Here is a 15,202-nt window from a genome sequence, read left to right as displayed (position 1 = left end):
GAGGCGATTGGGGTTAAGTGACTTGCCCAGGGTCACACAGCTAGTAAGTGTTAGGTGTCTGAGGCCGGATTTGAACTCAGGTCCTCCTGACTCCAGGGCCGGTGCTCTATCCACTGCGCCATCTAGCTGCCCCAAATAAATTTTTTTCTTTTTTTTTTTTGGCAGAGCAATGGGGGTTAAGTGACTTGCCCAGAGTCACACAGCTAGTAAGTGTCTGAAGCTGGGTTTGAACTCAGGTCCTCCTGAATCCAAGGCTGGTGCCTTATCCACTGTGCCACCTAGCTGCCCAGGAGCATACATTTTAATGGAAGAGACAAAATGTAAGTAACTAGGTCTGACTCAAACCCTGAAGTCCATTGGTACAGGACACTTTCTTCATTTCTTCATTGAACTGGGGCTGGGTGAGAGGCTGGGCAGAGTTGGAGAGGGGGAAAAAGGAAAACTCTTCAGACTCTTTGGGCTTCCTCAGTTGTTTTGGTGCTTCTGGCTTTCAGCTTTTTTTTTTTTTTTTAGTAAACACTTTAATTTAAAGTTTTAAGTTCCAAATTCTATTCCTCCTCACACCTCCCTGAGGCAGTAAGCAATCAGATAGAGGTTATACATGTGCAATTATGTAAAACATTACCATATTAATCACTTTGCAAAAGAAAACTTGAATAAAAGAAAAAACAATGAAAGAAAGTGAAAAATTGCATGCTTCTGTCGGTGTTAAATAAATATCAGTTTTTTCTTTGGACTGGCTACCAGCTTCGAGAAACAATGTGGACATCGCCAATCCCACTTGAGGTTGCTGTTGAAGGGAGAATAAGATGATGGGAAGAAGACAATGTGAGAAAAAGTGGTCTTCATTATACCCTTATCCCCAGCTTGCTACACTAAAGCCTTTGGGGAATTTACCTTTGGGTGAGATCTGTAGAGCAGTGGATATGATGTAGGAGGTGAAAAAAGGGTTAACAGAAAAACCTAAGACCCAAGCTCTAATTCAGATATTAGCTCTAAAATGGAGTCAGACCCCAGTTAATGGATAACTTATGCTAGGTTCTCATACTCACATAAATCAGTACCTATAATGGGAACAGAGGGACCTAGGCCATGGAGACTTGAAGACAATAAAAGAAATGGCAAGGGTATAGAAAGTCTAATGAAAAATGGAGATATTTTGAAACTAGTCATGGGAACCAGAAAGAGACATGCGCAGAAAAGGCCAAATTTGTCCCCAGATTCACCTTATGACATGTAAACCCCCAAAACACACCTCCACTGAAAAAGGTACCCACCTCAGTGGTTGGCTTAGGACCCCAGGAACTCCAAATTAGGACAGGCCCTCCCCTGTACCCCTCAAAGGTGGAGATTATTATAACGAGAAGGACAGGCCCTCCCCTGTACCTCCCTAAGGTGGAGATTGTTATAATGAGACTGATAATCAATTTATCCATACTATGAATATAACTGTCTTTCCTTTCCTTTTTTGAGAGATACCTTTCCACTATTCTGGTTCTCTCTCTGTGATCATTCACAGTATTGCAGTAAAACTTGGTAAACTGAGTCACTGAGTCTTGTAATTCTTTTGGGACAACTCATGATCAATTTGACCCCAAATTCCATCCCACATCAGATAGAGCACCAACCCTGAATCAGGAGGATCTGACTTTAAATCCGGCCTCAAACACCAGACACTTACTAGCCGTGTGACCTTGAGCAAGTCACTTAACCCCAATTGCCTCACACAAAAAAAAGAAAAAAGAAAAAAAATCATCAGCTGAGTGGCACATGGATTGAAGGAGGGAGACCAATTGGAAGATTATTGCAGTATTCCACAAGAAAGGTGCTAAGGACTTGAAGTTGTGGTTCTATGAATGGAAAAAGGAAGACACAGAGGAGAGATGTTATGAAGATAGGGATAACAAAATTTAGCAATGGATTGGTTATGTAGGGTGAGTTAAAGTGAGGAGTCAAAGATGATGCCAAGGTTGAGAGTTTGGGTGCTTGGGAGGATTGTGGTTCCCTCAACAGTGACAGAGAAGTTCAAAAGGAAGAAAAGGTTTGGTAGGGTGGGGAAGATAATGAATTCTCTTTTGGACATATTGAGGTTGAGATACTTATGTATTATCTAGTTCTAGGTATCCAAGAGACAGTTGATGATATGTGACTATATCCCAGCAGAAACTAGGGCTGGGTATATGGAATCATCTGCATAAAGATGATAATTGAACCCTTTCTATGGAGATTGAAAGAGTAAAGGGAGTTATAATGACTATAAGCTTTCAAAAATGAAAGAACAGAGAATAATCTTGTTATTGATGGGATGAGGGAATGGGAAAAGTACTGAATTTAGGAGTATGGGAGCTAATAGGAATGAGAAGCTGATTGATTTTCACATGAGGAATTTGAGGGATGGGATGGGGAGACAACACTGGCCTATATGCTATTCCTTACACACTGTTTTTCCTCTTCTGACTCTGTGCCTCCTGGGTAATCCTGAGTTTGGGAATTCTAATCAAAGAGTTGGGTACCAGTTTCCCATTATTAGAAAATATTCTTTCTAGTGTACAACTTAGAGAAGAAAAAGAACTTCTCTGCTGCTAGGGGACTAATCCATGCTACTTGGTCTGGACTTTGGTAACCTTCCATGCATGATATTGCTGGGACAGCCCTTGTCCAAGGTGAATGGGAGATGTTTGTTTTGCAATTCTACCAAAGGTCTTTTTCTTAGGAGGGGCAAAAGGAGGTTAAATACGAATGTTTTATGTTTTTGTATCTAATCACGGGCTCTAGTGAGCAATATATATATATAGTTTGTTTTGGGGGGCAATGAGGGTTAAGTGACTTGCCCAGGGTCACACAGCTAGTAAGTGTCAAGTGTCTGAGGCCGAATTCGAACTCAGGTCCTCCTGAATCCAGGGCCAGTACTTTATCTACTGCGCTACCTAGCTGCCCCCCCAGCCTTATATATATTAATTTTATTTTTATTTTTTTGTGGGGCAATGGGGATTAAGTGACTTGCCCAGGGTCACACAGCTAGTAAGTGTCAAGTGTCTGAGGCCGGATTTGAACTCAGGTACTCCTGAATCCAGGGCGGGTGCTTTATTCACTGTGCCACCTAGCTGCCCCTGCCTTATATATTTTTATAGCAGAGAAAATAAAACAGCAAAAAAACACTTCATATCCACATTTTATACTGGGAGAGGAACCTGTTAAACCACAGATGAGGAAATCCTAGACAGAAGCCATATCTAAACCAAAAACAAAAAACCCCCAAAAAACAGAACTTCATTCCTTTGGGTTAAGACATTTCTTCTTCAGGACTCTTATAATATGATCCAAATACTTCTGGCAGTATTAACATATTAAAATATTAAGTGTTGTTTAAATGTGAGCTGTTATATTAATAATAACAGATTCACTTATCAGTTATCCACTCATCTAGCAACAGCCCTGAGCAAATGAGACACATGATAGGAAAAGTTTTATTAGGAGGGAAAGATTGGTTAAATGGATAGCAGACAGGAGAGGAAATAGGAAGACATAGGGTACCTGGGTCTTATGGAGTGGTGGAGATTGGAATTTGTAGATAGAGAAGGTGGAAGGGCACCCAAAACAAATTTTGCCTAGTGCTTAGCCTGCTTAGTTACTTTAGGAACACTTTTGCCTTTTATTACTAAGACAAAGAATCCAGGTAGCAGACTGATCAGATGTGCTGATGAGGATTTTCCCCCTGTGTTCAGGGTAGTGTTATTCTCTTAGGGAAAGATCTAGATAGGGTTCTGAGACTTTCTAAGTATTTGAGGTTGTGTCAATATATAAGGCTTCTAAATCAAGCATTTTGTCTGAATTCACCTATTAATCAATAATCAATCTTCCTTTTTTAGGCATCTAGGTGGCAAACTGCTAGGCCTTGAGTCAGAAAGACCTTGTTCAAATATGATCTCGATAACTTTTCACTCTTACCTTGCAAAGAAACATAATAAAGAGAATTCTTTAAAGAAAGTATTAGGATTTAACTATTGTTTTGGAGAAGTAGCTGTCATGGTTGAAGAGAGACTGAGAGATCAAAGAGACTTATTCCCTGAGAGGACTGTGTTTAAACTACATTGTGAATAAATAAGAAAAGAATTATTGAAAGACTTTGGCTGCTATCCTTGGAGCTGAATGGTGAGACTGTGTAGAGTGAAGTGAAGAGAAGTTTCAAATGATGGTTAGAGTTGATCTTTCTCATAGCTGAAATATTGTAATTTGTTCATTATTATTCTATTATCAGTTACATTGTTAACGAATTGTATAGCTTATCTATTTTATATTTATATAAGCCTAGGACATTAAGGGTAATATATAGGTATGTATATGTATATATACATAGATAGACAGACAGACAGACGGAGAGACAGTGAGAGAGAGCCGGAGAGCCAGAGATGATTATCTGCTTTTGGGGAAAAGGTTTCTTTATTTTAATAAAAAAATATTACATTTTTAAAAATGTGATTTCAGATGTTTTCTAGCTGTGCAACCCTGGGCAAGTCATTTAACCTTTATTTGCCTCAGTTTCCTCATTTGTAAAATGAGGATAAGAGTCATAGATAGCACCTATCTCCCAGAGTTGTTGTCAGGATCAAAGGAGATAATATTGTAGAACACTTAGCACAGTGCCTGGTACATAGTAAGCACTGTATAAATGTTAGCTATTATTATTATTATCATTTGACTGAAATAATGGGAGGGGCATATTATAGGCATAACTTCAACATGTAAATTTCAGAGTAATTCATAAGTAGATGCACTTGATTCCCCAGAAACTAATCACTAGACACATCTTTTTCTAGATTGTCACCTGGACATGGGTGCATCCTTGATGCTTTCTTGTTATTTACAGTAAAAAAAAATTAACAGAATAATTTTAAATATTGGTCATAGAAGTGTTTCTAAGTTCAAATCTGGCCTCAGATGATTGACACTTACTAGCTGTGTGACCCTGGGCAAGTCACTTAACCCCAATTGCCTCACCAATAAATAAATAAATAAATAAATAAATAAATAAATAAATAAATAGAAGTGTTTCTAGAGAGGACAATTCCATTTACATTTATTGTAAATATCCTGAGGAAGGTATAATCTTATTTCCTTGAAACTTCTAGCAGCTGCAATGTTATTTAAAAAAAAAAAAGTAGAGTGAAAGGATGAAAACATGTAAATGACTATCATTCAAGTGAATAAATTAACAAGCCAGGTGGAAACTATCTTTCTGGTTCCAATTTCACCCTATCTTCTTAACTGTTTACAGAGTAATAGCACACCTTGACATTTTGCAGAAGAGATATAAGATAGGTCTTTGCTTGAAATCTGATACTCAGCCCTTCATTATGCAAACTTAAACTGCTAAATAGATGCCTTTGAAATTAAATGTGAGTGTATATAAACCACAAATTAACAAGCAAATATTTAGGCATATATTTACTGTCTTGCTATGCTTTTTTCAGTTAAAATTGAAAGAACATTTTGGGAACATTCCAAGATTAAAACTTTGTAATTTTTTTTAGGAAATTGAAGTGCAATACTAGATAATATTTGGATTATTTTAAACAGTTCTATATAATCATGGTTTGATTTTTTAAAAATCCAACAAACACTACCACTAGAGTCAAATCCATTTTGAGATTGCAGGTGATTAAATAAAAAAATTATTCCATCAAGTTCTAAGACAAAATTATAATTAAACACTATTATCTAAATTTAAAGCCAATGGTTAAGTATTATTTTGTAATGAGATATATGATTTCCCAGTCTTAATATCTAAAAAGTCAGAAATGTATCATTCCATTGCTGAAAATTGTCACTCTTTGATGGTTCAGTAGTCATCTGTAAAATAGATGAAGGAAAAATTCATCATGAAAATGAAGGAAAGAATCCTTCACACACACACACACACACACACACACACACACACATACACACATAGCCCCTCTGTGAATCATCATTAATAGTTTTCATTATTGGCTTTTTTTGTCCTGAATAGACTATTTCAATATATCTTATTTTGTACATTTAATTATTTTCATTAAGGATGTTTAAAAATTCCAATGGATCACAAAAAATTGAGGAAAAATTCCAGGTATAGAAAAAAATTAACTCTTCACTATTTTGGGTTTAGAGTTTATTCACAGATTCATTTTTTTCTAACTGAAAATGCATGGCTACAAAGATATCCTTTGCTCAAAAGTTAAGTTGTTAATAATCTCTTCGATTTTTTACAATCAGTTTGTATTTTTTTCAAAAGAGGCTTTATTATAAGCCATTGCTTCAACCAGGACTCATTTTAAGTGATTTCCTTTCCATCTGTTAAACAATATCTATTATTAAATGATTACTCTAGCACAAATTCCTATGCTTGGTTCTGGGGAGAAGAAGACCACCTCCCTCCAAAAAAAAAAAAAAGGCAAATAGTCCCTGCCTGTTAGAGGTTTGCTTTCTTTTGAAGACTACACTTTATAACTAGATAAGAATAATAAATGATCATACCTGGAGTGAACCTTGAAGGAAAATAAGGATTCTGAGAGGGGGAAAGGAGGAAAGTTCCTTCTGGCCATTGGGGGTGGCCTATACAAAGGCAGAGAGGCAAAATATGGAATGTCAACTTTAGAGAACAAGTAGTAGCATAGTTTGGTTGGAAGGTGGAATATGTGAAGGAAAAGAAGGTGAAATAAAGCAGGAGAGGTAGGTTGGATTTCAATTGCAAAGGGATTTAAACACCTAACATTTATCCTAAAAGCAAAAGGCAACTTTAAAAGGTTTTCAAACAGGAAAATAACATGAGATCTGTACCTTAGAAATGAAATCTGCATGTTCAGTTTAGAAGATTTAAAAACTTTCAAGAAATTCATATTGCACCTTTAATTCAATAACTTGTATCATTTCTACAAAATGTCCTTTCTTGATAAGAATACATTTTTAAAATTTTCAGATTAATATTTTCATCTGCCTGCAATATTTGTACTTTCATCTACTTTCACCAGTGATGCATCAAACCCTAATTCTGCTCTCATTCCCACTAGGTTGAGAAAACCCATATGTGTGCCTATAGCCAAATAACCATATAAAACAAAACTCCACAAAAACTTAACTGGAGTTTTTTTTTTGAAGGTAGAAATAGAGATTGTTAAATTTTATTTCAGAACACTGCATATTATTCTTCTAGTCTTCGAGTACTTAAGGAAAGGTTAATTATATGGGACTTATAGATTAGCTATAGGAAAGATGCCCATAGATTGTGTTTTATTTGTTCTTTTTAATCTATGTAATTAATAAATCAACATTTATTATGTGAATTGAAGTTCCAAAGTCATAGCATATCTGTGAAGAATCTTTCAGGCCTCTGGCTGTAGAAGACTTTAATATTAGTTTCTACCAATTTAACTTCTTTCCCATTGGAATGTTGGGTCCTTGAGGGCAAAGGCTATTTTTTTGCATGTTTTTGTGTCACCTTAGTGTCCTTAACCTGGCACATAGTACATACTTAATAAATATTTATTGAATTACTGACTATGCCTTTCATGACTTTTCCCTAAGATATAATAACATCAGCAAGATTCAGTGATATTCTTTGAGACAGAGCAACATGACAGCTCCTTTCATAGATATCAGAAACTGAAGCTCTGTAATCTTTTTTTTTTTTTTTTTTTTTTTGCGGGGCAATGGGGGTTAAGTGACTTGCCCAGGGTCACACAGCTAGTAAGTGTCAAGTGTCCGAGGCCAGATTTGAACTCAGGTACTCCTGAATCCAAGGCTGGTGCTTTACCACTGCGCCATCTAGCTGCCCCGAAGCTCTGTAATCTTAATTTCTAATCACTGGGCCTTTGTAGATGTCATTCTGACTGACAACAAATATAAAATTCACACTCTTATACCAGATAATTGTGATAGTGAATAGCTTGCTTCTCTCACAGATTCTTTAAAACAGAACCTAATAAGATTGCTTTGAACCCACAACAATTATTTTTTGTATCAATGTTGTGCCACTGTTCAAGGATAAGATCTTTAAGAGGAGTCCTTCAAAGAATAGATTTCAGAGTTATTTTTAATGGTCCCTTTTAAGTCAAGTGTTGGGATGAAGAGGCTAAAGAAATTTAAAAGGGAAATAAATGGGAGTTCTTAATGCAACCAACAGAAGTGTGGTGGTGAGAAAAGAAGCTATGAGCTAGAGCCAATGTTGCCAAGGAAGACTTGAGGGCAAAGTCTCTTTCTAATTTAAGGGTCCAAGAATCCTGAGAACATATTTTGAGAGATTTGTCTTTTGAGCCATTTTCATGTCTCCTTTGTTGCTAGTTTTACAAAAAAGAAAGAGAAAAAAATCAGCGATAGCCATCTAGCCAATCTTTATGCCAGAAGGGTATTATAGGGCTCAGGAATAGGTTGGTAGAGGAATTGGGGATGGAGGAAGATAAAAAAGAGAAGAGTATAGAAGAGTATAAGAAGTAAAAATTATGTAGTTATTTTCACTCTCCTCCTTCTTTACTTTAAAGTGGCCCAAATTCCCCTATCCAATAAAGGCTGCAACATAAATCTCTTAGAACTATTTAGCATACTCTACAAGTGGGATCTCTGATGTTTGAACTAATGCTGAAATGAGTATGAGACAAGGGACCTACTCTCCAGGAGAACTGAAAAGGCATTCTGAAGGTGGTTTAGTGCAGAAGCAGATAAAGGAATCTGGATGCACTGACCATTTCAGAAAATCCCATTACCCAATTTGGAATTTGGAGAATGAATTATGGAAACCTGACCTTTTCTCAAGTGACCATATTATCCAGATACTGTAGTATTCCATGATGTTTTAGCATCCTTCATAATGCAAAAAGAATAGTTTATTCTAAAAACTACTGGGGAACTTTCTTTTTAGTCTTTAGGGATAACTTGACATTAATAACAACCTGTATTTTTTTACACTTGTGAAAGGTGAGAGGAGAGAACAGTGGTAGTTGTTTGCCTGGAAAACTTCTGAGAGCCTTGGCGTATTCACCTGGCCTACTTTGCTGAGGTACTCCATCCCTAGCCCTAATTGAAAGTACAGTAACAGTACACCCCAGTTCAGCTTCACATGCTAAATGGCAACACAAGTGGTTGAGGGGTATTAAGCAGTAGCTTGGAAAGTAGTGAATATTCAAGAAATAGGTAGGAAACTAAAGTTAGAAATTATAGGGCATTAATCCCTTGCCCACTCAACAAGACAAGACCTAAATTCTCTATCCATTTGTGTTGTCTTTAGATTATTCTTTAACCTTACATTTTCACTACTGCATCATAACATCAGTCAATAGGAAACACATATATCAGAGTAGTTTTATAGCATTCATAATACCTTGTTATTCATATAGAACACTTATTTAAGATGATTTATAATAGTTGCTTATTACTATTTTGTTTCCTTGTTAGCTCACATGCCAGACATTTCCTAAGGCCACCTCACATCTTCATTGCTCAATACACAAGAAACCTTTCTGGGAACTGCCAAAGAATAACACAGAAATTCTAAATTGTAATAATTTCTGTAACCTACTGGGAAAGAACACACCCACACAGCAGCAGATGAGAAAACTTATTTTTTATTGGATGATTTTTTAAAAGGGCATTGTCTGCTGAGGTTCCTTACAGGAGACATCAGAACTATACATGCTATCAAAAAAGTCATTAGTTGCTGTCTGATTACCTCACTAAAGCAATGAGAAAATTACAGATGTTTGCCAGGGAAAAAAAAATAAGGGATAGAATGTGGAATTTCCCATTCATAAGGTTATGGAAACCTTCCTGTAGCTTGATCCCTTTCTTTTTTTTTTCTGTCTCCATAGACTTTGGGGCTTTAAGAATGCACCATTTCCTGGAATTCTAGAATAAAAGAGGTGAAAGTACTGTCAGTAAAGACTGTAATTTAAAAGAATCTCACAGTTAATAAGTGTTCTGAAGAGGACACTTAATCAGAGCAAATTGTCAGATATCATAAGTTAAGGGGTAGGCCGAAAGAACAAAAAAGAAGAAATGCAGAAGTAAATGATTGAAGATAAAAGTATTATACTGATTTTTTTTTTTGGCTGGGCAATGGGGGTTAAGTGACTTGCCCAGGGTCACACAGCTAGTAAATGTCAAGTGTCTGAGGCCGGATTTGAACTCAGGTACTCCTGAATCCAGGGCCGGTGCTTTATCCACTGAGCCACCTAGCTGCCCCTATACTGATTTTTAAAAATCAATCAACTTGAAAAGACAAGACGTGTGTAATTTAACAAGTATCTTAAGGTTTGCAATGATTAGCTGTTATATTCCTATTTTGAAACTTGGTTGCCCAATTGTCCTTCTGAGGATTTCACTGGAAAATAAAACAATATGGAAATTTCCTGCTGTTCTTTGTGGGCAGTTAATTTTTATTTTACTTAAAAGTGTGCCTGTTCTTTCTGTAGATGGGGATTGTGTTCATATTCTCAACTTCAAGAGATTGTTCTTTTGAGGAAACCTGTCCCTAAGATGGGACTTTCACTCTGTACTAATCCTTTCATTTTATAACAGTATTATATGCTATAAATGTAGTGAATTTGGTCCGATATATCACTCAGAAATCTGTAAGAAATGGATGCTTATGAAATCAAAGGATTCAGAGTGGAAACTAGGAATTAGCTGTGTTTTTAATAATGAGCTTTGTTTCTTTTGAAGTTTACTATGTAGATGCTTAATGAGATTGATTTTCCCAGGAACTAAATTGTTTTTTTGTTAGCCATCTTTAGAAGCCACACCCACTGTTTAGGGCTACTGTAGCAACATTAGGAAGTTATTGTTATAATGCAATTTAAAATAGTTTCCCCCCACCCAAATTGCAACAATTTTATATTTAACAGTAAAACATATAAGTGTTTCTGATTTGATAAGTCCCACTTAGATTCAACTTGTTTTAAATGCATATAGTAATTGTATTATCAGCCTCCTTGATATTTAAGTTACATGGTAAAGCTAAATGGAAATATAAACATCCATATAATTTTGCTAAAGTTTAAATGCAGTGGTTTATATACAGTAGACATTCAATAAATGTTGACTGACTGGCTTTTGGCCATTTCTTGGTACACTAACTTTTAGTAAAAAACATTAAAAAAATTTTAAGAACCTCCTTAAAACTAATATTTCTTTGCCTTCCATTCAATAGTATCTTTTGAATGGGCTATAGGGTGATACAGTCCTGCCACTGCTCACTTGAAATTGATTCCTGTCATTGAAATTCCTTGCACTTTCTTGCCCTAGTGCATTACAGTACCCAGCAAATAGTGGGTTTAAGACATCCTAATAGGTTTTATTTCCCAAGCAAATCATTTCATACCATCAGCCCCAATTTTGCCATCTCCATCATTATCAGCTGCCTCCAACAGGGACTTGGTTTCTGAACTGGTCAGGACTCTAGCTCCACTTTCAAATTTCTGGAGGAAAAACCTAGAGGAATAATAAAAATTGATGGCATGTTTCTGGTGCACCATTTTCCTCAGTGCTTTATTCTTTTCTAATTCTGTTAATAAATCTGCTTCCCAATACAATAACTACACCTTTTGAAGGCAAGGGTTTTAAAAAAAAAACAACAAAAACTTCAGAATTGTAGAAAGGGTCCTAGAGGTACTAGTTCTAGTGAAATTTTCTGCCCCTTGCAGGAATATTCTCTACATTATCCCTGATAGTTTGTTATCAATTACAGTTGTAATGTTTATTAGCAAAAGAATAGTCCAGGCAATGAACAATTTTCTGTGAAGATTCTCAGATAACATTTATTCAATGCTTTCTATTGTATATAATAGATACTTAATAAATGTTAACTGTCTGATTAACAGTCTCTGTACTTTTATGAAAATGCAGCTAAATGACTGCTCTCAAAGTTAGAAGTAGATACAAAGACAAAGCAATCTTCTACCTCCAAATGGACAATTGAGTGATAAGGGAATTCTAGTTCTTACATATTAGGGATATAGACAAAGGAAAACTCTTACTTGAGCTCTTCTTCATCCAGATATCCACTCTGATCATTGTCTATGAACCGAAAAATGTCCTTGACCTGACTAGCAGACATCTTGGACAGGCCAGAAGTCTCGAAGAATTTTTTATGGTTGAAAGAATCTGGGTCTGGAGAACAGAGGCAGAATCCACCCCCCCCCCAATTTATGAGAATGTTTCAAGCTACATATTTCTATAAAATAATTTTCAGCACAGTCTTGTACTGTAGTCATGTTCTTATTAGTAAAAAGTTGTAGAGAAGTTAAGTGACCTTACCAAAGTCATACTGAGAGTCTGGGACAAAACCTGTCAGTGACATATTCTCTTGATTTTTGACACTAAATAATGTTGTCTCTCTTTCACTGGTATCTAAGAGCCCAATACAACTAGCCATTGTAATAAAATTATCAACTAAAACTTTGGTTGCATATTGTATATGGAAAAAAATTGAATGCATCACTTTTCATTTGGCAATTTTGACTTTCTAGAGAGGGTCACATACTCAGGTCTTTTTAGTAGATTATTAATCTAAATATTAGAAACATTTTGCTTTAATCTTCTGACTATTCAAGAATAACTAAAACTTCTATTGCATTAATTGGTTGTGGTGGAGGAGAGGGGCTGGAGGCAGAAAGGAATAAGATTTACTATTTTCTCCTATAAGATAGAAAATGTTATATTGATACACCATAAAACAATTTTGTCTTTTACCTTGGCACTCCTCCAGGGCAGCAGCTATGTCAGCAGCACTAAGAACATCAGTGATGCTCATTTTTAACCTGATTGCATAGAACAAATGAGATGTGATGAATTACAATAAATAAATATCCATACACAGAATTTAATAAATTCTATGATGCACCAATGAACCAATTATTTGTTCAGATTTTCTCAGTATTGGGACAAAATGTAAAAATTGGGTTCTAATGGATTTTGTTAAATAAGTCCTAGGCTTTTATACCCATACTAATCAGGAGTGTTCTTAGTATTTTCTCAGAACTTACACCAAAAGAGAAATAAAATGTATTGGATATAGGAGTCTACTTAAATTTCCCATTACTTAGAATCATATTCCCATACAAAAGTGAAATGGGAAAATTCATGTTATTTTTCAGGTTTTTAAAAAAATAGCTGTGGTGTAAGCATCCACAAATAAGCTGCACTTAAAAATACAAACATATAGGCTGTTTCCTACTTTTTATAGCAGAGACAGTGCTTTCTCAGATGTTCTATATGAAAGCAAAATCAATTCGAGCTAGCCCCCTGGAATACCATGGCAGAACATAAAGAGAAAACAGAAAAGAGCATATTATCTACCTTCAAGCATGGGAATCAAATTAATGTTATACTGATCTCCTGGAGATAATAAACCCATCCAGATCTCAACTCCTTTGGGGTGGGGGTGGGGGATTGAGCATGCTAAAGGTTCTACTTATTACAAATGCAGCATAGGAAGGAAGAGTCTGGAATTTGGGGGGTTTGGGCCACTGCTCACCTTTCTGGATTTTTTTCCAAGAAGAAGCAGGAAAAAGAATCGAAGAAAGCAGAAAACAGATGTGCTTTTGCAGTGTTACCACCCCTACCTTATATAGGATTCAAAAAGTGACAATAACTGCTTCTTGGATTTCCTTTTCAAGGATCAAATGGCCAGAGCTCAAATTTCCTCCCTTACTAATTGAGCTCACTTTCTCCTTCTTTCTTTCTTTCTTTCTTTCTTTCTTTCTTTCTTTCTTTCTTTCTTTCTTTCTTTCTTTCTTTCTTTCTTTCTTTCTTTCTTTCTTCCTTCCTTCCTTTCTCTCTCTCTCTCTTCCTTCCTTCCTTCCTTCCCTCCCTCCTTCCTTCCTTCCTTCCTTCTTCCTTCCTTCTTTCTTTCTTTCTTTCTTTCTTTCTTTCTTTCTTTCTTTCTTTCTTTCTTTCTTTCTTTCTTTCTTTCTTTCTTTCTTTCTTTCTTTCTTTCTTTCTTCCTTCTTTCCTTCCTTCCCTCCCTCCCTCCCTCCCTCTTTCTTTCTTTCTTTCTTTCTTTCTTTCTTTCTTTCTTTCTTTCTTTCTTTCTTTCTTTCTTTCTTTCTTTCTTTCTTTCTTTCTTTCTTTCTTTCTTTCTTTCTCTCTTCCTCACTCTCTATATCTCTTTCTTCCTTTCCTTCCTTCTTTCTTTTTTCCCTCAAGGAAATGTAGTTGGGAAGAATGACTTTTTAAAAAAATAACACACCCCAACAAACTTTAACTAAGATTTCAGGTAGGCAAATAGAAATCTGAAAGGTCAGAACTGATGAATGGGCTGGTTGACAATAACCAACTTGCTAAATGCTGGCTGAAAAAAATTACTTGAATACAGAAAGATTAGAAAGGGGAGCCAATTTTGGCTGATCCTGTGAAGTTGATACAGAATCAGAGAGAGGTGAAAGGTACAAAATGCTTGGCACCAGAATGACAAACAGGACTTATAATTTGTGGAATATAGGAGGAAGTCAAAAGTTCAGGGGATTTTTTTCTCTAATAATGCTGACTAACATTTTCCAAAGATTTCTTAAATTACATACAGGTAAAACAAATAGAAGAAAGCAAACCACTAACAGGAACTAAAAAACAACTTGGAATTGTGGGAACATTATAAAATATTTATTTCATTAAATATTTCCCAATTACATGTAAAAGAATTAACATGCTTTTTAAAATGTTTGAGTTGGTAAGAACATTGTAAGAGATTAATCTGGGAGAGAACTCTACCACCAGATCTTATTGTATTTACAAGGAAATAAAATGAAACTATGTTTAGAAGAAATACATTTTATACTCTGGGTTTTTTTTTTCCTCTAGGAAAATCTGTTAAACACATTTATTAATATACAGACAGTTGGCTTGAAAAGAGATTCAAAATTCTTCCTGCTAATTGGAAGGACCCATTCTCACAAGCAAAACCTCACTCATGTTTTATAGTTACTGTGAAATGAAAGATGAAGAAATGTTGCCAAAATTAAAAAACAAAAGTATCCAGATTTCAGTTAGGGCTTTTGAATTATTTACTGAATGGAACAATGATGATATGGACATACATTTGGGGAAGATCTGTCTTTTTGGAAAACCAAGGACTCTCTTCTTACTCTAGTAACTAATAAACTAAGAGAATTCACTCCCTCTATTAATCTAGTCACATATTCTGACTACTTGGGGGATTAAGAATGTTCTTTGTCTTGATCTG

At 35.7% G+C, this 15,202-nt stretch overlaps 1 protein-coding gene across 1 annotated transcript; it reads right to left on the bottom strand.

Moving 5' to 3' along the window:
- Positions 1-9,844: 9,844 nt before the first annotated feature.
- Positions 9,845-12,775, bottom strand: LOC122737025 (oncomodulin). Its single transcript, XM_043979435.1, has 4 exons — positions 12,715-12,775; positions 12,000-12,132; positions 11,345-11,454; positions 9,845-9,870 (listed from the first exon to the last, which is right to left on the bottom strand). Exons 1-4 carry the CDS (start codon positions 12,773-12,775, stop codon positions 9,845-9,847), a joined length of 330 nt encoding a protein of 109 aa, XP_043835370.1.
- Between the last annotated feature and the right edge of the window lie 2,427 nt (positions 12,776-15,202).

Source organism: Dromiciops gliroides, chromosome 1 (assembly GCF_019393635.1).
Source record: "Dromiciops gliroides isolate mDroGli1 chromosome 1, mDroGli1.pri, whole genome shotgun sequence".
In the NCBI taxonomy this organism is placed as follows: Eukaryota; Metazoa; Chordata; class Mammalia; order Microbiotheria; family Microbiotheriidae; genus Dromiciops; species Dromiciops gliroides.
This window is presented reverse-complemented; position numbering and strand designations above follow the sequence as displayed.

What these genes read in the sequence shown, in the direction of transcription:
- LOC122737025 (XM_043979435.1), bottom strand. Translation starts at nt 12,775, where the DNA reads ATGAGCATCACTGATGTTCTTAGTGCTGCTGACATAGCTGCTGCCCTG. An exon ending in TGCCCTGGAGGAGTGCCAAG is followed by an intron (nt 12,133 to 12,714) that starts GTAAAAGACAAA and finishes TCTGTTCTCCAG; the next exon opens with ACCCAGATTCTTTCAACCAT. An exon ending in CTGGATGAAGAAGAGCTCAA is followed by an intron (nt 11,455 to 11,999) that starts GTAAGAGTTTTC and finishes TTATTCCTCTAG; the next exon opens with GTTTTTCCTCCAGAAATTTG.